This window comes from Coregonus lavaretus (genome assembly GCF_964263955.1).
Source record: "Coregonus lavaretus genome assembly, chromosome: 7".
Classification (NCBI taxonomy): Eukaryota; Metazoa; Chordata; class Actinopteri; order Salmoniformes; family Salmonidae; genus Coregonus; species Coregonus lavaretus.
Window position 1 is genome coordinate 20671299 of NC_139994.1, and position 24599 is coordinate 20695897.

The 24599-nt window shown below is 44.5% G+C and overlaps 2 protein-coding genes across 2 annotated transcripts in view; both read right to left on the reverse strand.

Moving 5' to 3' along the window:
* Positions 1-168: 168 nt before the first annotated feature.
* LOC311131695 (biogenesis of lysosome-related organelles complex 1 subunit 4-like) lies at positions 169-3621 on the reverse strand. The gene is made up of 5 exons (XM_084164804.1): positions 3280-3621; positions 3057-3128; positions 2158-2259; positions 1871-2005; positions 169-979 (listed from the first exon to the last, which is right to left on the reverse strand). Exons 1-5 carry the CDS (start codon positions 3577-3579, stop codon positions 884-886), a joined length of 705 nt encoding a protein of 234 aa, XP_084020930.1. The 5' UTR covers positions 3580-3621; the 3' UTR covers positions 169-883.
* A 233-nt stretch (positions 3622-3854) lies between these two features.
* Positions 3855-24599, reverse strand: part of LOC311131749 (partitioning defective 6 homolog gamma-like) — a 38639-nt gene continuing 17894 nt past the window's right edge. The window contains exon 3 of the mRNA XM_084164876.1: positions 3855-6944. Coding sequence (XP_084021002.1) covers positions 5896-6944 — 1049 coding nt within the window. The 3' untranslated portion in view covers positions 3855-5895. The remainder of the gene's footprint in view (positions 6945-24599) is intronic.

Here is a 24599-nt window from a genome sequence, read left to right on the forward strand (position 1 = left end):
TATTTTACGAGATTTTTGGAGCCTAGAGAAAGTGACAAAATAGTTTGGTTTTCAGCAAGTGCTTTATGTTGCAGCTAGCTGTGTATACCTCTGATAAATTTTGATATCTGTAGTTGTGTGACACTCAATAACATCTTTCCAGATGAGGGTTTACTGAAAGTCAATCAATAAGAAAGAAACCACTTTATTTATAATTATTTGGTATGATGATCATTAGTGACAAAAGTTTCAAATAATATACAACTATGACAAAATAGTATGTTAAACAAATAGATGTTGCTTGGTGCAGTGTGTGGAGAATTACAAATAGCCAATTCCACACCATACAAACAAGAAACAATAGCATTCTAAAAACAGATGTCTACAGACAGAATGTCACTCAAAGTAAAAGTACCATATCATGTTAAGGTTTAGTCAAGCTTGAACACCATATATTTCAAATCATACTGTTGGTGAGATTACAAGTGTGATGATTAATATCAACAAAGATCAGAAAAGGGGAAACACTTGGAGGAACTTGAAAAACAGAGTCTTAAAAAAGAAGTCTTTAGATCAATAACACCATTTTCCTATTGCAGGTGTCCACATCCAATTAGAGTCTGATTTCTTTAGTGTCTTCACAGCCACTTGTGAAAGAGAAAGAGAGCCAACACTATATTGCTAGTTAAAATTGGTGAACCTCAGATCTTCCAGTCCAGAGCACATTAGTATTATAGTAAGGTCCAGAGCCATATCCATCACAATCAATGGCTCGGGTCCAGTCCAGACAGCCATGCAGACTGAAGTCACCTGGCCTAAAGGAGGACTTAGGCTGACCATTGCATGTGTGATGTGTGGGAGTCATACACTAAATAAGGAATAGGGTGTAATTTCAGACAAACTTTCAGTGTCCTGGGTGTGGGGTGAAATAATCATCTGTTTTGAACACTGGGGGAAGCTCCTGATGCTGCTGCTGATGCCTTCTGGGGCTGGCTGGTTTCTGCAGAGACAAAAAATATGGTTCATAATTTATATCCACTGAGAGCAATGTATAGGCCAGGAGACCTACCATTTAATAAAAAATAAAACATTACAAAAGCAATTCAAAAAGTTAAAACATAAACTAAATCATGAATAGCAGATGATCATATGGAGATATGAACCAGTATCTGTGTGTTAGAGACCTCTCTAATGCCCAGAAAGCTCTGGTTCAAACTCCAATTCACCAGCTCTGCAAGCATTATGTCAAAACACGTTTGTTGATCACCAAATATGGAGTTTAGCTGAGCAATTATCTTCATGTACTCCCGTTAGGGCCGGTATTTACATCCAAAAAGGGTCTACAAAAAAGGACAAGCAATCGGAAAAAATCCTCATTACTGCGTGGCATTACTGCGTGGCAGTAATGAGTGATTGGAGGTGCCGAATATGGAATTTTTTCAGTTGCTTGTACATTTTTATTTAGACCTTTAGATGGGAGTAAATTAAGATACAGTAGTTGCTCAGCGAAGCGCCATATTTGGTGATCAACAAATGTATTTTGACATAATAAAGCTGGTAAATGGGATTTTGAATCTGAGTTTTCTGGGTGTTAGAGAGGTTCAGGGGCACAGGAGGTTGATGGCACCTTAATTTGGGAGGACAGGTTCGTGGTAATGGCTGGAGCGGAATAGGTGGAATGGTATCAAATACATGGTTTCCATGTGTTTGATGCCATTCCATTCACTCAGTTTCAGCCATTATTATGAGCCACCCTCCCTCAGCAGCCTCCTGTGTTCAGAGGAGATAGTGATTAAGTATAGGAATACAGCATTCACACTTCAAATGGAAAATGCCTTAATTGTTGACTCAAATGCGGATTGATTGGTTGGTTGGTTGATTAAATCCTCACATTGAGAAAGCCCGGGACATTCATGGTGCGGAACATCTTTCTGAAGGCGCCCGGCAGGGTTCCTTGTTCCCTCTCTGCTTGAGTGACCTGCTCCTCCATGACATTCACGTTGGCACCTACAATCTTCACAAATGCCTGGAAACAACACCAGGGAACAGGGTCAGATACAGTACTACCATATCAGTGTCCCAAATATAGTAAACAGGGTGCCAGTTGGTACACAGATCATGTCATGTCAATGAAAACATACTGGTCATTATCAATTACATTAATTAAATCACACTTACATCCAACTTGTCAATCTTTCTGTATATTTGTCTCATCTCTTCTGATTTTCTATGTATTTGAGGTAGGTTCTCGTTGACAATCTGTGATGTGTCGTTGCGGATCTATAACCAGAGGAAGAAAAGTTATTCATTTCTCACCCACGTTCAGAGACGAGGACATGAACAGCACATACAGGAGTGGGCAAAAATTACAAAATACAATTACAAAATACCATAAAGATCAATGTATCAAAAAAACTACAAAATACTTGTAATTTGAAATGTATTTAATTAAAATACATGTATTTTGCATCTTAAAATACAGAAATACATTTGCAAGTAGCTGGTCCAAACAGCAACACCATTCCCAGTAACGGTTTCAGAAACGCTTTACTTGCTATAACTGTGATATGTTGTTATTTATCTCCCTTAGTTGAATGCACTGACTGTAAGTCACTCTGGATAAGAGTGTCTGCTAAATTACCAAAATGTATATATGAAAATGAACATACCAAAATGAACTTCAAAGCACACTGGATATTATTATTGGCCTTGTGTCAGGTGGAGCTCATTAGAATAATACTCAGCATGCTTTTCAATTGTCAATTTTTACATATACCATTATATTTCGTTCATTTAGCAGATGCACTTATCACACCATAGTGCCATCAGACATCTGATACCAATGCAGGGTGAGAGGGGGCCACAAAATTGTGAACCGCTATAAAAATAAATGGTATACCTAGAAAACTATTCTTGTATCTTAAATACAAATTACAGCTCTCGAAAGTATCTTTTTTTTAAAAATACATTGGCGTGTAGTTCAGCCCAGTGTAATACAAATTACAAAATGCACAGAAGTAATTGAAATGCATATTTCAAATACATTTAACAGACATACTGCCTCTCTTAACACGTACCATGTCAAGCATTCCTACAAATTCATCCACCCTAGTCAGCATTTCCTCCAGACTTTTCTCCAAACACAGGATCTGTGGGGTATGGAAAGGACATGGATATAACCACAGTCAAGTGACATTTAACTTGGTCCACGCGTATCCAGTTATAGCTAGCACGTTGCACCTCTCAGCATAGACAGGATGCTGTATTTGACCTCTATCGGAAAGGTTGATCAATTCTAACCTCATCTCCAGCAGTAGCTCTGATGTAGGAGGAGTAACTGAAAGCAGTGAGTCTCAGGATCTCATCCTCCTGGTTGTGGTCTGGGTCCGTGTTGGGCCCCTCGGCGTTGAAGCTCGGACTCTGCGAGACTGCTGCGCCGAAGCTGGGGCTTTGTGACACGGTGCCACTACTTAGGACCTCGCTCAACATGGATAAACTACTCGCACTCTGCGACACGATGCCACTATCCCGACTCACCTCGGCACTGGACTCCTCCAGTGGGGAGAGAAAACCTACCCTATTTTCCATCCTAGGCTCCATCTCTGCCCAGTTTCTTGATGTTGCTTTCTGCTACCGTGTTATGATTGTCAGATGATTAAATCACGTGGTTGAAACTGTGGATGGCGGCTTACAAGGGTCAAGTAGAACTAAGCGAAAAGACGCAATTTTTAAATCGGCCGTTTCTCCATCTCAAGTTGAACGCGGGACTCAATCTCCATTATAAACACACAGGAAACGTTCCTTTTCTATATCAGTCAACTGCAACAACGTTCTACAATAGAAAATGGAAATGAAACAGGACAGCAAGTGTATTTAAAACCTTTATTTCAAATTCTCTCCCAAAAATTACAAAACAGTAAGAAAATAATATGAACACAACATTCACAATACAATTCAAATTAATTGCATAAAGATTTTGAATTTCAATTGTGGAAATTAGTTGAAGTGATACTTACAGTTTACTATGTTGAAAGAGCAACTAGGCCTACTAAATAATGATTGAGCAATTACAGATCAAGCCCCAATATCCATTCAACTTGTTTACATTTGAGTGCTCAGTACATATCTGGACTAAAATGAATTAAAAGGCACAAAGTGTTTTACAAACCTTTTCTCTAATGTATGTGTGGAGAATGTATAGAAACGTCTGTACATCATCATCATATAGAATATAAACAGTCCAGTTTACATGATATACAGAAATATTCCCAATCATAATCATCCTCGTACCATAATACCTAATGGAATTGCTTGTTCATAGGTCATTGTTTTTCCTTGTAAAAATCTATTATAAAATCCTTATGTACATTAAAAAGATAGTAAAACAATAGACATTATTCCAGAAAAATTGAGACGTTTCTGTAATAAATATAAAACCTGTAATATTTCTTAGGTGTGAATATGTTGCCCACACTGAGTCGATGGTACTACCAGGTGGGGGCAGTGACCAACACATTATAGCACTACTCAACAGGGTTGAACTGACTGTCCATAGTGAAGATATGCAGGGAATAACCTCTATGGTCAGAAGAACACAGTGACCTAGGTAACCGGAGCAGCCTATGGGGAGAGGAAAAGGAAAGAGCAACAAAAATGACATATTTGTGAACCAAAATGGGGTGTTAATCCTATATTAATCCAGGGAGTACTAACATGGAGATTTAAAGAGTTGAAACAACAAGATTGTTCAACAACAACAGAAAATGTGCTAACCTTGAACTACAATGTGAATAATGGTGAGAAGAATCCCATACAAAAATCAAACAACAGATGGATGGCTTAGTGTCCCACAGAATCCATATACTTCATAAAAGTTTACCATATCATGGATGGATAGATTGTGCTTGTAAACCAAAGTACCACTAGATCCGAACATGGATCTCAATGTGTGTGCCCAATAGTGTAGGAAAGTGAATGAGTGAGGTTAAGCAGACGCAAATTCCGGTGTTATCACCTTCACACCCTAGCAGTCCTGCCTGGTGTAACAGGGTTCACATCCCCCTCCCTGCTGTAACAGTCACATCCCCCTGCCTGCTGTAACTAACAGGGTTCACAGCCCCCTGCCTGCTGTAACTAACATGGTTCACATCCCCCTGCCTGCTGTAACTAACAGGGTTCACAGCTGAGCTGAGGCATCTTGAGTAAACAGTAAAGATAAGAGTTCATTAGCAGTGAGGTGAGAGGGGTGCTAGTCAGCTAGTGGCTTTTTTCCAGAGAGCATGTTGCATTCCCGGAATCCATTTTAGGAGCTTCACAAACAGAACCGGTGGAGAAGAGGAAACAGGATATAGACTAGCCCCATGTTTAGTGTAGGAAGTATTCCTTGATAACGGTTCAAAACGTACCAGGTATAAATGACTGCTGGTAAGGGAAGTAAGAGTTTTAATACATGTGATGATCCAACACTTCTTATTAAAGCTTAAAATAATGTATTGGAACAGATACAGATGATTGATGAGAATCTCCAGTTAAAATACAGAGATAGCGAATCAGTACAGACAGGCAGCATTGTACAGACGCATATAATTGTTCTTAAAAACAAAAGCTCAGAGTTGGTCCCAAAAAGAAGATAGTGGTCACTAAAGGATAGCAGGTGAATCCCATCAGGACTATAACATACAGTGGACTCGCCTAAAATGCTAATTTACAAGACATAGAAAACGTTCAAACACAAACACAGAATAAAATCTCCTTGTTTCCTGGATTATTTGTCTTAGAAAAAATTTAACGAAATTAGGAGGAGGTTTGAGGAACAACGTTCATTCTCATGGTGGATATACCAGACTGGGGATGCTCCAGCTCACATCCAAGTGTGTGCGTATGTGTGTGTCTGTATCATAAGTGTAGGTGTGTGTATTATAGGGTGATGACGGTGCCGTCCTCCTCCACCCCTCCCCGGGGCAGAGCCAGGCTGTGTCGAGGGTCCGTCCTCATGGTGCTGAGGATTTTGTGCAGGCTGTCGTTGCTCTCCCGGAGGGCTGGGTTGCTACTGTGGTGCTGGGGATGGTGGTGCTGGAGGGTATGGGGCTGGTACTGGGGGTGCTGGAGGTTCAGGTCCCTGTGCAGCATATAGCTGAGGCTACCGTGGTGGGAGAGGCCGTTTAGGCTGGGCTGGGAGTGGAAGGAGGCAGTGGAAACCACAGAGAGGGGTCGGGTAGGGGGGCTGGGGTATTCCACGGGAGCTGGGGGAGGGGCTTGGATGTGGGAGCGTGATGTTGTTGATGCCACGGACACCACTGATGCGTTGGAGCGCTGCGACGGCCGCTTGAGGCTGCTCTCTATGACGATGTCTGACTCCTCGTCGCTCTCCAGCTCGTCGGCGTAGCCGTGGGCGCCGGTCGCCATGGCTGCGGTGGACAGGCTGGGGTAGCCGGTGGAACCGCTGCTGTCTGACGACTGACCGGAGCTGCCAGAGATCCGGCTGGCTCGCACCACGTTGTTCCGCTGGTTCACCGGCTTCACTGTGACAATCAGGTTGTGGCTGTTGGCAATCATCATGTCCGTCACCTGGTCCAATGTCTTCCCAGTCACCTCGATGCCATTGACCTCCAGGACCTCGTCGTTAACAGCCAGCAGGCCTGTGCTCTCAGCCAGGCCCCCAGGCACCATGCGGGAGATGAAGATCCCAGGAACCTTCTCCAGGCCATGGGGCGTCACCCTTACGCTGGTCCCGTCCCGGATGTAGAACCCCAGGGGTTTGTCGGAGCCATGGCGGTAGAGACGAACACGGCGGTGGGACTCCGGCAAGATGTCCACATCGATGATGGAGGAGACTGGCCGGAAGTCCTGTGGCATTCCGATGCGGATGTGAGGTCGCTTCCTGTTGACGTCGTTCCGCAGCGCCACCACAGCCTTCTTCTTCCGGGTCAAAGAGTGGGTCCCATAGCTGCTGTAGTCGACCTCCTCTGAAACACATAACAGGAGAAATAGAACTGGTTAGAACCTTTTCTGAAACACAGAACAGAACTTTATTTGCAGCAATACATTTATGCAGCTCTCATTACCATACACATAAACAGGTCTTAGTCCAACCTCTTCTAACTCGACTCCTGGGTAAAGCAAGTTTACCAGTCCCACTCTAAAGAAACACCCACACAAGGAGTTGAGGACAATGGGAGGTTTCTCATTAAAACCCTTCAGTTTGTTTACTGTGAAATCCTTTCCCTCCACTCCAGAACAAAGCTTTAAGTGGGCTGAACCTGTAGCTGACACTGTTGTACTCTGGGCCACAGAGAAATCCTGATTTGTGCTGTGCTGGTCTGGTGTAGCTCTGCAGCCAGTGGGGTGGAACACAGAGCCATAGGAGGAACAGTTGTAATCAAACCAAACACCAGGTGGGATTACAGTTGGAATACCAATCATTCTGATCTCCAGTTGTACACAACACACTGTCTGCAAGCAAGTGCAAGTAAGTGTGATAATGCAAAAGTATTTTAACAGAGCTAAAATAAAAAATGTTCAACCAACTCAATATGTCAAGGCAGTATACCGAGGTATTTGGAAAAAGCCATGGGATGGTTTTTAAATACAGTCAAAACTATTTTCTTTAAAGTTTTTCAATAAATGTGATTTTTATAGCTACTTTTAAAGTTAATTCCTGCAGTCAACTTGTGCAATACATTCTGAGATAAAACAGATTGCGTTTTTAATTTCACCTGTCACATTATTTTACATTAGGAAGTTTACAGTAGTTCCCCAGAACAGTGGATCCAGTCACGTGTTTGTTTGTAAATAGCACAACAGGAGAAAGCGGGAGCTGTTGTGCGGCGCACATGAGGTGATGAAGTTACACTTCTATGCAATTCACTACCTAATGTTTGCTATCAGATATCTTATAACGGTCTTCTGACGTGTTTGAGAAGTCAAAGAGCTCTGGATCAAATCAAATCTAATTTGATTTGTCACATGCTTACTTACAAGTCCGGGTAGCCATTTGATTAGCTGTTCAGGAGCCTTATGGCTTCGGGGTAGAAACTTAAGAAGCCTTTTGGACCTAGACTTTTAGACCTAGACTCTCATCGTTGTCGGTGATCAGGCCTACCACTGTTGTGTCGTCGGCAAACTTAATGATGGTGTTGGAGTCGTGCTTGGCCATGCAGTCATGGGTGAACAGGGAGTACAGGAGGGGACTGAGCACGCACCCCCGAGGGGCCCCCGTGTTGGGGATCAGTGTGGCAGATGTGTTGTTACCTACCCTTACCACCTAGGGGCGGCCCGTCAGGAAGTCCAGGATCCAGTTGCAGAGGGAGGTGTTTTGTCCCAGGGTCCTTAGCTTAGTGATGAGATTTGAGGGCACTATGGTGTTGAACGCTGAGCTATAGTCAATGAATAGCATTCTCACGTAAGTGTTCCTTTTGTCCAGGTGGGAAAGGGCAGTGTGGCGTGCAATAGAGATTGCGTCATCTGTGGATCTGTTGGGGCGCTATGAAAATTGGAGTAGGTCTAGGGTTCCTGGGATAATGGTGTTGATGTGAGCCATGACCAACCTTTCAAAGCACTTCATGGCTACAGACGTGAGTGCTACGGGTCGGAAGTCATTTAGGCAGGTTACCTTGGTGTTCTTGGGCACAGGGACTATGGTGGTCTTCTTGAAACATGTTGGTATTACAGACTCAGTCAGGGACAGGTTGAAAATGTCAGTGAAGACACTTGCCAGTTGGTCAGCGCATGCTTGGAGTACACGTCCTGGTAATCCGTATGGCCCTGCGGCCTTGTGAATGTTAACCTGTTTAAAGGTCTTACATCGGCTACGGAGAGGGTGATCACACAGTCGTCCGGAACAGCTGGTGCTCTCATGCATGCTTCAGTGTTGCTTGCCCCGAAGCGTGCATAGAAGTAATTTAGCTCGTCTGGTAGGCTCGTGTCACTGGGCAGCTCACGGCTGTGCTTCCTTTTGTAGTCTGTAATAGTTTGCAAGCCCTTCCACATCTGACGAGCGTCGGAGCCGGTGTAGTACGATTCAATCTTAGTCCTGTATTGACGCTTTGCCTGTTTGATGGTTTGTCGGAGGGCATAGCGGGATTTCTTATAAGCGTCCGGGTTAGAGTCCCACTCCTTGAAAGCGGCAGCTCTACACTTTAGCTCAGTGCGGATGTTGCCTGTAATCCATGACTTCTGGTTGGGGTATGTACGTACGGTCACTGTGGTGATGACATCATCGATGAACTTATTGATGAAGCCAGTGACTGATGTGGTGTACTCCTCAATGCCATCGGAAGAATCCCGGAACATATTCCAGTCTGTGCTAACAAAACAGTCCTGTAGCTTAGCATCTGTGTCATCCGACCACTTCCGTATTGAGCGAGTCACTGGTACTTCCTGCTTGAGTTTTTGCTTGTAAGCAGGAGTCAGGAGGATAGAGTTATGGTCAGATTTGCCAAATGGAGGGCGAGGGAGAGCTTTGTACGCATCTCTGTGTGTGGAGTAAAGGTGGTCTAGAGTCCCCTCCCCCCTTGGTTGCACATTTAACATGCTGGTAGAAATGAGGTAAACCGGATGTAAGTTTCCCTGCATTAAAGTTCCGGGCCACTAGGAGCGCCGCCTCTGGATGAGCATGTTCTTGCTTGCTTATGGCCTTATACAGTTTGTTGTGTGCGGTCTTATTGCGAGCATCGGTTTGTGGTGGTAAATAGACAGCTATGAAAAAAATATATAAAAACTCTTGGTAAATAGTGTGGTCTGCAGCTTATCATGAGATACTCTATCTCAGGCAAGCAAAACCTAGAGACTTCCTTAATATAATATTTCGTGCACCAGCTGTTATTGACAAATAGTCACAGACAGCCACCCCTCGTCTTACTGGAGGCAGCTGTTCTATCTTGCCGATGCATGGGAAAAAAACAGCCAGCTGTATGTTATCCATGTCGTCGTTCAGCCACGACTCGGTGAAACATAAGATATTACAGTTTTTAATGTCTCGTTGGTAGGATAGTCTTGATCAGAGCTCATCCAGTTTATTATCCAATGATTGCACGTTGGCTAATGAGTTCTGTACAGCTGCCATATTTTCCCTGTGCTTCCTACTAGCATTTTTCTTTCTCCTCCGTTCTCCCCTCTGCTCCTTCCTTCAGAAAAGCATGCATCACAACTTTGTTAATTTGTACAATTTCTCTCGTTCACTTTCGCTTGTAAATGTCCACACCAACCGATAACATTTTGTAGCGATTAGCTATGCTGTAATAATTTAATGAGCTGGATTATCATTTAATTTGTTTGTTTTCGCTCGTTAGCATATAGATCATACCGTCTATGTAATTTCGCTATTACTTGTACTATTTTTAGTGGCCCTTGTGTGCTATGCCGGTAATACCATAAATCCCAGGATGGCAGAAGAACGGTATGACTGTATGGAAATCTGGATACCACCCAAACCAAAATAGGTCTTTTCTCAGACCATTCATTCACAAAGACAGGAAGAGAAACAAAGAGAGAGAGATTGAGAGAGATAAGAGTGAGAAAAAGATAGAGATACAGTATGATAGTGAGATGACTGCTCAGGCATAATAAACTCATCCTGTGATCTTCCTCTCAGGACATGTATGTACTGCTAGCTGTGTTGAGCCACAGCCCGGGAGGAAGTTTGTCTGGACAGTGTGAAGCGCCGTGCTGCAGGAACAGGAACCAAAAGGTCCTACGAGGGGACATCCGCCACTTCCATGGCAACAGGCCATGAGTCATAGTCCCTACTGGGGTGGACAACTGCCTGGGGGTTGTGTGTGTCTGACATTATAGCATATAGATGTGGGATAACCATATGGTCACATGGTATGGATGTGTTCCCTCTGCTGGAAAAGTGTGTTACTTCCTATGCTAAAGTATTCTAATATGCTAATAGTTTCAGTGGGAATGTGTAGCAGCACCACAGTGGGAGTGTTTTGTGCACTACTGTACTGAACCATAACTCCCAGGCAGACTGTTGACTTTCCCCACTAATGAAGGAATCTAATGACAGGACACAACACGTGTCAGAGAGGCTGGAAAATACCTGTAGACACCCGTTCCTGTTTCAGTGCTGCTTTCAACTGTTGTATTTATGAATGCTTCCCAAAGCTTCTGAATATCATCAAAGTGTGGTGCAGAAGTTATTCTTAGTTGTGGGTCGAGGCAGCAGGGAGCATGATATTTAGATTGAAGCCAGACAAGCTTTTATTATGGGGAAGAATGTATGCCACAAGTGCAAGTCTGCTGATGGGAAACACATCGAGGCTGCACTGTGCCATCTCATTACCAAGGTGGACTGGTCTACCAACACGTCCCTTCCGTCCCAAAATACCTGGCACACCTCGCCCCTGGGCAGGCCTGTGTCCCAGGCACACCTCATGCGACACGCTCTGATGGAACTACATTCCCCTGGTAACGAAACCCCTTGACCCAGCCTGCCCAAGGATCCAATATTCCTAAAAAGAGAGACCTATTCTCAATAACAAGAGAAGCTGGCAGCATATGTAGTGGGATCTGAGTCCTGGCACTAGAAACAGGATTTATCTGAGGACGTTATTCTGTCAGTTTGCATTCTGGCTGGCTGGCTGCTGGGATCCAGCCGCACGGCCAGCCGGCTGGAGTTTCCATCCCAGGACTGCATGCCGTGGTAGAGGCCAGTTTGGACCAGACAACACCAGACCAGACCTGTGTCTGCCTGTCGTGCCGAGAGTGGATCAAAACAGGATTCTTTCACCTTGACTAGGCCCAGTACTGTCTGACTGGCATGGAGAGACAGGCAGAGGATGCTGGGCTTGTGGTCTCAGTCTTAGTCTGTGTGTGTGTTTCATCTGCCCACTTTGCCCAGTCACGCAGGCTGCCGTAACAACTCCTGACAAGAATAATCCCGCTGCACTGAGGCATGATGGGAAAGCAAACGTGAATTCATTGATCAAAGGCTTGCTGGTCGTTACCAGACATCAGAACTAACTGACTCACTGAATCCCAATGTCCTTTCCGAACTAACAGAAAGTTTGGACGGTCAAGAAAGAGTTTATGAACATTCTAAGAAATGAGAGAGAGAGAACGAGAGAGAAAAGGGTGGCGTCTCACCAAGTTCCAGGCCAGATGAACAGACTGCTGACTAGAATGGAAAGACATTAATTCATTCAAAGACAAATAATTGGAGGGTAAGATGGAAGGAGAATTAGCCCAGTAATGTGAGAGCTGCAGCCGAGCCCTGTTGGATGAAAGAGAATGATCAGAGCATGATGTGGCTTCTAGAGCATCGGGGTAAAAGGAATTTAGAGTCAATAAACTTCAGCCCGATGTTGACCAACGCACCACAAAACATGTAATAATGGTACTAATGTTGAGCCAAGAGAATACAGCTGAATAGATGGGCATGGAACTGAAAACACTGACATGAACCCAATAAACTTGAACATCTTCCCCAGGAGAACTAGTCTGAAAACTAACTGGGAGGCATCCGAAATGGCATCCCCATAGGCTCTGGTCAAAAGTAGTGCACTATGTAGGGAATAGGGTGCCATTTCAGATGGAGTCACAGTAAATGAAGAGCTAAGGTACAAAAAACAGAACAGCCTCAACCAAGCCATGTGATGCTGGCCAGTCACCTGACCTGGCTCTCCCATCCCAGTACAGGTCAGGGTTTAGGGGTGAAAGGTGAAGTGTCTTCATTCCTCTGTGTGTAAGAGGGCTGAGAGGGCCCCCCACCCACGACCCGGTCAGACTGCCAGGCTGGCTCTGTAGAGTTTCACCAGTCAGGAATGTGGCGCCTGATGGATATGGAGATATCTCTGGACAGGTTTAACGTCAGGTTTAACTTCACTCAGTGTCTGTAGCTACTCTAGCTACATTAGCCTTGTCTGTCTGTCTGTCTGTCTGTCATCCTCTCTATAGTGTGGGCTGAATCCAACATGGCACCCCATTCCCTACATTCCTCTCCTCTTGTTAACTGGACCTGTGAAAAAGAGCCTCCTTTCAAGTCCTACTGGGTCCAATAAAAGCAGGAATCTAAAGAGTTTTATGATCAGTCATTAGGCCTCCCCATGTGCTTTGATCTCAAATATCTTGTTGTACGTTTAGTGCTGAATGTATGTATTCACCAGCAAGCTGAATGTATTGGTTAGAAAGCTGAATGTAGCCTACTGGGCATCACAGAGCACAATGAAAAACACAAAGTAGAAAACACCACTTTCCATTTTGAGCCACTATTTTCAAGCCCATTTTTTTCTGTTCAAATCTAGGAATAGTGATTTTTGTGTGATGTAGTGTTGTTGCGATGTGATAATAAATTAGTGTTGATGGGAAAAACTAACATGGATTAGCCTAATCTGTCGGCTCTGCATAACAAACTCTGCATAACAAAGACTGGTACGGATGACACAAAGACTGGTTTATAAATGGGAACATTCTACACCTCTGTGACAAACCAATCATTAGCCTGGCTTTACAGAACATTAATAAGAAACATCTCTGCTGCAACATAACTCACATGTTGACTTGTGCTGTTGCGTAATCTGTTTAGTAATTAGTCTGACGTAAGACTAACGATCTGAGCTGGGGGTTAGTTGGTGTTTGTGATGGATGACAACACGTGTGGCATGTCACACCTCCGTTATGCAACAGTTATGATGCAGAGATGTTTGGGACTCTCAGCACCTCTCTGTAGTTCTCTAGGATCTCCTCTGTGTACCAGATATACTGTAGTCCTCTAGGATCTCCTCTATTCACCAGGTGTACTGTCGGTCTCTAGGATCACCTCTGTTCACCAGATGTACTGTAGGTCTCTAGGATCTCCTCTATTCACCAGGTGTACTGTCGGTCTCTAGGATCTCCTCTGTTCACCAGGTGTAGCCTAAGGGATCCAGACCCTGAATGTTCCTTCAGTTTTAGTTAATTACTTAACAGAGACTCGTCAGAACCATGTTGGTCAGCCAGCAGCAGCCACACAAGAACAGAACACACCAGCAGGTTTCTGTCAGGCTGGTGTGGGAGGCCAGAGTTCACGGAGAAAGACGGTGAGAACATCCTCCCCCCAGGCCAGGCTTGGGTTAGGGTTAAGGTTGGCCACTGGGAGTGACCCCTGGAAGAGATGTTAGTATTTAGATGTGACCCTGCTACAGACCTCTGCTAGGCCCTAAACAGCCAGCTTACATGACCCCAAAGATCAAGAGCCTCCTCTAAAAACAGCATGGGTAACCAATACCCTGGCTGTACTCTTGCTACTGCAAACACAACACAGCTAGGCTATCGATCTGCCATAGAGACAATACAAATGGGTCTTTCTTACACCACTACAGGAACAAAGTGACTACACAGTGACTATCTGCACTTACTGACAGTACAGACCAGAAGCACCACAGAGCATGTATAGAGGGTATGGAGGGCACGGGACACAGCTGCCATTCCCATGATGTCACTGGCTGCTGTGACTGCTGTGGCTAACCTGGCCCTGGTCAGAGATTACTGGAGAAATTCCCCATCCACATCTCCAGAAAGCACAACACCAGCCACCAGATGTGGTGCATCACCTGCAGGGAGAGGGTCAGTCAGAGGCTCTAAAAACTGTGTGATCACGTCTGTCCATCCCGCATCAGGAAGGTCTGAGTTGCAGCAGACAGACTGCTATAAGGACATGCCTGATTCTTCCAACACTAACATGGAAAAAGGGAAGCACCTAAAATATAATAAAGGAGTGGAGCCTTTAAAAAAAAATAAGCAAACATATTTGACATTCTTGCCAGGGTAGCAAGGTCAGGGGAGAATGTTTAGGGGCCTAAGAACATACATATTCAATGGCTGGTGGGGGAAGAACCCCTTTAAGTTCCAGCCCCCCCCCCCCCTAAATACATACAGTGGGGGAAAAAAGTATTTAGTCAGCCACCAATTGTGCAAGTTCTCCCACTTAAAAAGATGAGAGAGGCCTGTAATTTTCATCATAGGTACACGTCAACTATGACAGACAAATTGAGAAAAAATTTCCAGAAAATCACATTGTAGGATTTTTTATGAATTTATTTGCAAATTATGGTGGAAAATAAGTATTTGGTCACCTATAAACAAGCAAGATTTCTGGCTCTCACAGACCTGTAACTTCTTCTTTAAGAGGCTCCTCTGTCCTCCACTCGTTACCTGTATTAATGGCACCTGTTTGAACTTGTTATCAGTATAAAAGACACCTGTCCACAACCTCAAACAGTCACACTCCAAACTCCACTATGGCCAAGACCAAAGAGCTGTCAAAGGACACCAGAAACAAAATTGTAGACCTGCACCAGGCTGGGAAGACTGAATCTGCAATAGGTAAGCAGCTTGGTTTGAAGAAATCAACTGTGGGAGCAATTATTAGGAAATGGAAGACATACAAGACCACTGATAATCTCCCTCGATCTGGGGCTCCACGCAAGATCTCACCCCGTGGGGTCAAAATGATCACAAGAACGGTGAGCAAAAATCCCAGAACCACACGTGGGGACCTAGTGAATGACCTGCTGAGAGCTGGGACCAAAGTAACAATGCCTACCATCAGTAACACACTACGCCGCCAGGGACTCAAATCCTGCAGTGCCAGACGTGTCCCCCTGCTTAAGCCAGTACATGTCCAGGCCCGTCTGAAGTTTGCTAGAGTGCATTTGGATGATCCAGAAGAGGATTGGGAGAATGTCATATGGTCAGATGAAACCAAAATATAACTTTTGGGTCAAAACTCAACTTGTCGTGTTTGGAGGACAAAGAATGCTGAGTTGCATCCAAAGAACACCATGCCTACTGTGAAGCATGGGGGTGGAAACATCATGCTTTGGGGCTGTTTTTCTGCAAAGGGACCAGGACGACTGATCCGTGTAAAGGAAAGAATGAATGGGGCCATGTATCGTGAGATTTTGAGTGAAAACCTCCTTCCATCAGCAAGGGCATTGAAGATGAAACGTGGCTGGGTCTTTCAGCATGACAATCATCCCAAACACACCGCCCGGGCAACGAAGGAGTGGCTTCGTAAGAAGCATTTCAAGGTCCTGGAGTGGCCTAGCCAGTCTCCAGATCTCAACCCCATAGAAAATCTTTGGAGGGAGTTGAAAGTCCGTGTTGCCCAGCGACAGCCCCAAAACATCACTGCTCTAGAGGAGATCTGCATGGAGGAATGGGCCAAAATACCAGCAACAGTGTGTGAAAACCTTGTGAAGACTTACAGAAAACGTTTGACCTGTGTCATTGCCAACAAAGTGTATATAACAAAGCATTGAGAAACTTTTTTGTTATTGACCAAATACTTATTTTCCACCATAATTTGCAAATAAATTCATTAAAAATCCTACAATGTGATTTTCTGGATTTTTTTTTCTCAATTTGTCTGTCATAGTTGACGTGTACCCATGATGAAAATTAGTCTGAGCCCTTACAACCACTGCTCCACCAGAACAGGGAGCAGAGCTAGAGGCTAGAGACAGGGGAAGACAGAGGGAAGCCTCTGGAGATTTGACTATATTCAAATGAGACGGGGCAAGTAAGAGGAGGGGGAGGAGCTCTAGCTCTCCGAGAGTGCACACTCAGCAGCACGGCCCTCACCCCTCCTCCTCCCCCTGCCTGTTACCACCAGACATCTGGGACCAGTTAGGGGGCTGCTGCTGAAGAGATCAGGGTGGAGAACAGGAATGGCAACACTACGACAGAGGATTAGCCTTCTCTCTTCTTTTTCAGACGCATCACATTTTTTAACACAGGTCATAGTTGCCGACTCATCTAGTGGATGGGGAAGGGGGGGGAGAAATAGACTGAGTGTACTACTACTGTTTGTAATTCAGCCATCTTCCAACCACTCTGATAAAATCCACCCAGAGAACACGTTTTGGTGGTTAATGTTGACCATTTTCTTAGCGACGTCCATATGTTCCACAAGTATAGAAGTATGAAAGTCTTTCAGCAGTAAATTGGGAATTCTGGGCCCATATTCATAAAGCGTCTCAGAGTTTTCCTTTTAGATCATAATGAATAAGAGGGGGGGTGAATTGATCCTAGATCTGAGGCGCTCTGTGAATACAGGCCCAGAGCATTCCTATTTTGTCCACTTCACATTTACAGCAGCAGCCAAACACAGCCGATTTTAGAAACAGAGGGAATTGTGGGACAGAGAGACTCTGGCAGTGTACCGGAGCAGGGTGATGTAAATCACAGTGGCATGCTGGGAGTCAGGGCCACCCGTCTGTTTACAAACAAGAGAAAGAGGATGGAGAGAGAGAAAGAGAGATAGGAAAGAGTGATAGGGAGAGAGACTGGAAGGAGAGACAGAAGGAGAGACAGAAGAAGAGACAGAAGGAGAGACAGAAGGAGAGACAAGAGAGAGGGACATGGAGAGAACACAGGAATACATCTCTCCTAATAGACATCCCTCAGAGTCTGAACCTCTCCAGGGAGGGAGTTCATCTGAAGGCAACTTCATGTCAAATGGATCTCTCCACTGGCCCCCTACTTTCCAAAATGGGAGAAAAGTGATTTCTAAAAGCTTCAAAAAAACATGGCCAAAATTGTCTTTGAAAAGGGGAGAAATGGTGGATTGGGGACAGATGTTATTTGAACCCCAACAGCAGGAGACTGCTGCCGTTTTTAGCCTGTGATCGCCTGCTACAATAGAGCTTTTAGCTTTAGGAAGAGACAGACTGCACTACAGAGTAGGAGGAGACCGACAAAGCACAATGACAGAGGACAGCTAGAGGAGAAAGAGCTTCAGACTTTAATCCTACAATATTGTTTAACCAGTTCCAGGTTGAAAGATTTGATTTCTATTGGATCTGGTTCACACTGTTCATTAGGAGAGAACATGTACAGTAGGTGTCCTTAGTGGATACATTAGAATTCATTTACAGGAGGAGTAGCTTAATACAGTGGTTCAACTTTATTTTCACTTTTTTAAGGAACTCAGTCCGGCTTTCAACTTACTCTTGAAAGTTGTAATAGTAGAATGCACAAGGCGCAATTTCGAAATTGGCTAGTGCATCATCAGTTTTCAACGTGTCATGTCAGTCATTGCATACCTTAGAGAGCAGAAACTTCCAGATCAACTACCCCTTGTCAGCTAACATTTTTTAGCTAGGTTTTTTAGCCCATTGATTTTGTTGTAATGTTTGAGTCACACAAATTTCACATGAATACACATTAGATATGGCAAAATGTATAGAATTGCAAGAAAATAAGCTTTAAACCTGCAAAATTGTCTCTCTGCCAACAAGAGGGGTGTGAACAGTTTGTGTCATGAGCAGTGCTTGTGCCCATAGAAATAGATGTGGCGCGCTCACGGGGGTGTTCCCCAATGCTGGAAGGGGGGCCTGTGTGAAAACGTTTGGGAACCCCTGGTCTAATACATTATACTCACAAAGCCTGGAGTCAGAGCTGTATTAGTCATAGACAGCCTCAGACTGTAAACCAAGTATCATTGGATGTTCCAGTAATGGTGAAATATCAGAATGCTTTATTAGTGCAGGGTGTGACATTTGATTAAAGTTCAATAGAGAGTTTCTGAACTCCAGAGAGAAGATTATCCACCACCGTCCCATTGACCCCAAATTAGACAGACATCTACATGGGCAGCAGAGGGGGAGGAGGAGGGCTTGCTGATAAACTCTGTGTGGTGGTGAATGAGGGTGTAGCCATGATCGCATCACTGCCTGGACACTAGATACAGCCTCTCTCTGGCCTGTTCTGGTCTAGCCTGACCTCTCTCCACCCCCTCACCAGCCTGCCTGTCAGTCAGTGAGCAGAGCCAGACCTCCTAAACCTAACCTCCTCCTAACCCTCTTTCTAATCTCCCTAGGTTCTGGGTGACAACTAGCAGGTCCTGAGAGAAGGATAAGGACTGTACCTTAACCGACACACACTCCATATCTCTTTATCCCCATCCCACATCTCCTCCGGACCCCACATCTCCCCCTCATTACAGAGGATCCGGGGAGTCTGACAACCAGATCACATGGCGCCCTATACCCAGTAGGGATGAATATTTTCCAGGAAATCGAGGTTTTAATATCGGGAATAATTCATATTTATTCAGAGAGTCCCGGGAAATACCTCAAAAATCCAAAGTGCCCATTTAAAGCGTTTAAAACCAAGATATGGTCACTATGCCAGGGTTCTCCCCAAATAAGAGGGGCACTGCGCCACCTTGTCGGCTTGGCTGCTCCAATATGTAAAGATTTCAGAGCAAATGAAACTGATGTAATGATAGAGTAACCATCTTACCATCAACGCCAATGACATTCTTGTGAACTACCAAACAGGCCGTTCATAAATTCAGCGCTTTATCATGCGCCTCAATTAATTCAGCGCATTTCAGAAGTAGGCTATCTCGACACGGAGCACACTCAGGGTGCAAAAGCGCACCCCGGGTAGGCCTATAGCGTTGTCGAATCATACACACTTTGTAACGGCAGTCAAACAAAAGTCAAATGACCAAAGTTGTTAAGCTTGCTAGATAACCTCCTTTAATGAATGACAGAATATCTCCTATAATTTGGCAAAATCGAGTTGATGATTATACAGATAGCAGATCAGCTCATGAATAACGGGGAGATGAAGAGAGGAAATAGTTTAAATATCAAGGTATCTTAACGGGGACCAGCTGTTTTTAAAATATTAATATCTACTCTCATACTATTTGTTGATCACACATTCTCTACCGAAGTGCTCGTATGGGCAGCAAATACAAGACAGCGCAAAGAAGCGGGGGAAATGTTTATAGCGGTATTTTGACATGCATAGGCGAGAGACATGCTTTGATAATGCAACCTATGGATTACAGAATAAAGTTAGGAATTTTCATGTGAGACAGGATTTGGGGTTTCAGTGCGATTGGGTATGAAAATAGCCTTGGATCTAAGATAGAATTTTCCCTCATGCCTCCCTGAATTGTTAACAGACTTCATGGTCTGTGACAAATGCCCATGTAGTGAATTGTGCATATGCCTATCACATTTGTGACCATTTGAAGAGTCACAATGAGGCACGCGTTATTTTATAGGCTATACTGTAGGGGTTTCCTGTTAGGGTTTATTAACTGCATACGTGTGCAGTCCGGCAGTATCAATTAATAGCGTGCTTTGAATTTATGGCAAATTTGTGTGAGGGGGAGGGGGGGGGGGGATGTGAAGTGTTACCAGGACAGTCCAGGGAGCCCAGTTACCCATGTTAATCCCTAATACCAGCCTGTCCAATCACAACAGTCCAGGTTAACGTTCACACACCAGCCCTCTAATTTACACTGGCAAACATACACGACTCACACTGGCAAACACAAACTCACGTACTAGTGAGAATTACACCAGTGGCCAAGTGGAGTTGGGACTGCAGCCGATTAACTTGAGGTTTTCCTGTCAGGCACAGGGAGAAGTGAGCTAGCTACGCATCATTAAAGGATAGGGGGAGGTGGAATGGGAAAGAAGGGATTTAGACAGGTAACTGCAGACTAAATGGTGACAAAGCTTAGTGGTTTCATCCACCATTAGAGAAAGACAAAACACAGAGAGAGAGGCAGAGAGTCTCACAGTAAGCTAATGCTTTGGAGGGTTTAATCCAACCACAGTAAAACTGCTTTCACTGCGATTCCCTCTCAGAGAGAGACATACCTTATTTTGTGGTTGGCAAGAATAATGAATTTTAACTTACTGTACATAAATCACATCTCCATAACAATGTGAGATAATTTGATAATATCCTGCACATGTTAACTCATACTGTGCAGAGCACATATTTTATAATGCGCCTTAGCCATAATATTATTTCACATTGCGAAATTCCTTTTTCACATTGCGTAAGAGCCAGAGAGAGACTGGTTCTGTCCACATGGGGCAGTGTCAGCCCTTCTCCTCCCCCAGTAGAACCTCTCTGTCCTTGGGTGTTGTTGGGTAACCGTTATGCAGGCTGGGACAGGTCCGGGCTGGAACTACACCTGAAACAACAAAAGGCCTGGTCTGAAGCTCTGCTGCTACACCTGAACCATCCACACAACCAGGCTGCTTCCTGTGTGTTGCTGACATGCGTGTCAGGTTCTCCACTTCTGCCTGCCTCCTGCCATGCTCCACTGACTTAGTTTTCAGACAATGACACACACGGAGTAGCTCCTACCCTGCCCACAACTTCATTTCTCAAACAAAGCAGAAAATACATTTTCTTACAATGGGCCCCCTGAGATAATGCACAAATACTAAGTCAGGACTGCTTGCAACAGTGATAAGGCAGGAACACAAACTCTATTCAATAAATTGAGGTATTATACTATAGATTGACAGCTGAGCCAAACTTCTGTCTGGTGAACTGAAGTGCTTCCACTCTAGCTGTCAGTATCTATAGTCTACAAAACTAAACGGTTCATATTGTCTACAAGTCTAGTCTCCACTAGTCATCTGAGAAGAGTTGGAACTCCTTTCTCCTCCTCCCATCCCACCGCCCTGAACTGTTGAACTGGCCTGATTGGCCGACAGCCCACATGTTTGTAGAGGGGCCCGTCTCCTCCATCCTTCCCTCCATCTCTCGCTCTCCCTCTGTATGTCTGCTGTCAGTTATTGGGCTGCAGTCACAAAGCCAATAAGAGAGAACTAAAATCAGACCACAGACCCTCTATGAGCAAAGGACCACAGAGAGGTATTTGAGATGTTTATATTAGGTAAACAAGGGATGGGATTAAGCCTGACCTATTGAAATTGCTTTCCTCTAAAATACATTTTCTGCAATATGAGGTTGGGCATCATCGTTTTATTTCAAAAAGTTCATGCTCAGGTCTGTAGCCTGCCTGCATGTCCCGGCTCAGCCAATCAGCAAATATAATTTTGTGATTGACAGCTCTCCTGATCCTCTGCAGCCAATCAAACACTCCACTGCCAGTTAACATTGACCAAGTGCCTCCATGGTCCTGGTGTGGTAGGGGATGTTAGAGTTAAAAGGGGGTAAGGCACAGCAGGCTGTCTCATTGTTTTACAGCATGATGACCTATATCTGCCTCTTCTCTGAACACACTCAACTCAGATGAATTGTTCCTTTAATTCCCCTTCAGCACACACATACACACCCCAACCACTACCCCCAAACACCAACTGTGGACTGGAAGCCATACTACAGTCAGAAGAGTGTTGTGTTAGCCTGTTCATATTTAATCTACACAAAACACAATTTGGAGATCAGAGAAACCAGACAGAGAATCAGAATTGAACATGCCATCGCCATGGTGATGCAGAATAAAGCAGATTAACAATCCCCCTCCCCACCCCACCCCACCCTAAACAAGAAAACAACAAAATAATGTCAGATTCAGTGCTGTTCTCTCACAGGGGGATTGACAGAGTATTTAAACAATAGTGAAACACCCTGCAGAATACCCCATCAGACTGCAAGTAACAACAGAGCCTTTCTAGGAAAAACATATACACTTTATTTATTTTATTTTATTTCACCTTTATTTAACCAGGTAAGCCAGTTGAGAACAAGTTCTCATTTACAACTGCGACCTGGCCAAGATAAAGCAAAGCAGTGCGATAAAAACAACACAGAGTTACATATGGGGTAAAAAACATAAAGTCAAAAATACAACAGAAAATATATATATACAGTGTGTGCAAATGTAGCAAGTTATGGAGGTAAGGCAATAAATAGGCTATAGTGCAAAATAATTACAATAGTATTAACACTGGAATGCTAGATGTGCAAGAGATTATGTGCAAATAGAGATACTGGGGTGCAAAAGAGCAAAATAAATAACAATATAGGGATGAGGTAGTTGGGTGGGCTAATTTCAGATGGGCTGTGTACAGGTGCAGTGATCGGTAAGGTGCTCTGACAACTGATGCTTAAAGTTAGTGAGGGAGATAAGAGTCTCCAGCTTCAGAGATTTTTGCAATTCGTTCCAGTCATTGGCAGCAGAGAACTGGAAGGAATGGCGGCCAAAGGAGGTGTTGGCTTTGGGAATGACCAGTGAGATATACCTGCTGGAGCGCAGACTACGGGTGGGTGCTGCTATGGTGACCAATGAGCTAAGATAAGGCGGGGATTTGCCTAGCAGTGATTTATAGATGGCCTGGAGCCAGTGGGTTTGACGACGAACATGTAGTGAGGACCAGCCAACAAGAGCGTACAGGTCACAGTGGTGGGTAGCGTATGGGGCTTTGGAGACAAAACGGATGGCACTGTGATAGACTACATCCAATTTGCTGAGTAGAGTGTTGGAGGCTATTTTGTAAATGACATCGCCGAAGTCAAGGATCGGTAGGATAGTCAGTTTTACGAGGGCATGTTTGGCAGCATGAGTGAAGGAGGCTTTGTTGCGAAATAGGAAGCCGATTCTAGATTTAACTTTGGATTGGAGATTCTTTATGTGAGTCTGGAAGGAGAGTTTACAGTCTAACCAGACACCTAGGGATTTGTAGTTGTCCACATACTCTAGGTCAGACCCGTCAAGAGTGGTGATTCTAGTCGGGTGGGCGGGTGCCAGCAGCGTTCGATTGAAAAGCATGCATTTAGTTTTACTAGTGTTTAAGAGCAGTTGGAGGCTACTGAAGGAGTGTTGTATGGCATTGAAGCTCGTTTGGAGGTTTGTTAACACAGTGTCCAATGAAGGGCCAGATGTATACAAAATGGTGTCGTCTGCGTAGAGGTGGATCTGAGAGTCACCAGCAGCAAGAGCGACATCATTGATATACACAGAGAAAAGTGTCGGCCCAAGAATTGAACCCTGTGGCACCCCCATAGAGACTGCCATAGGTCCAGACAACAGGCCCTCCGATTTGACACACTGAACTCTATCTGAGAAGTAGTTGGTGAACCAGGCGAGGCAGTCATTTGAGAAACCAAGGCTATTTAGTCTGCCAATAAGAATGCGGTGGTTGACAGAGTCGAAAGCCTTGGCCAGGTCGATGAAGACGGCTGCACAGTACTGTCTATTATCAATCGCGGTTATAATATCGTTTAGGACCTTGAGCGTGGCTGAAGTGCACCCATGACCAGCTCGGAAACCGGATTGCATAGCGGAGAAGGTACGGTGGTATTACATGATGTGCAAATATAAACACAGACACTGAGTGATGCCCTCGTGTGCCCACTGAACTGCTGCATCAGGGCTAATCGTGTTAGTTCACTGAGAGGGGGTGGAAAGATGCTGTAGTGAGATTCTGGCCAGAGCAGAGAGCCTGTCTCTTGGTTAGGTTCCACAAGACACACACACACACACACACACACACACACACACACAGCAGCAGCTGGCAGGGCTTGATCAGGCAAAGGGAATTTGGGACCATGCAGAGATTATGTTTTTTGCTTCAATGATGATGAATTTATGACCGAGGTCACATGGTCATGGACTAGATAATGACTGCTGCAAACATTTACGCAGGGTGACTGGTCTCGTGGATGAACATCTGATGGCTTTCAGGTGACGGGATATGTGGATCCCTACATGCTAAGTAGCAGGCAATATTGCAACCAATACATGTGGACATCCCTAAATAGGAGAGAACCAATTCCTAGAGCAATTATGGTTCTTCTAATTCCTTGTTTCATGATCCGTACTTCATAGGGGGTGTTTACAGTTAGGACTACGTGGACAAAGATACGTTTCTGCTTTGGCTTTGGACCTGTTGGTAACATGG

Excerpts from the sequence above, each read along its gene's own strand:
- LOC311131695 (XM_084164804.1), bottom strand. The coding sequence starts at position 3,579 with ATGGAGCCTAGGATGGAAAATAGGGTAGGTTTTCTCTCCCCACTGGAG. Across the intron at positions 3,129-3,279 it reads GAGCTACTGCTGGAGATGAG|ATCCTGTGTTTGGAGAAAAG; the intron begins GTTAGAATTGAT and ends CATACCCCACAG. Across the intron at positions 2,260-3,056 it reads TTGTAGGAATGCTTGACATG|ATCCGCAACGACACATCACA; the intron begins GTACGTGTTAAG and ends CTCTGGTTATAG.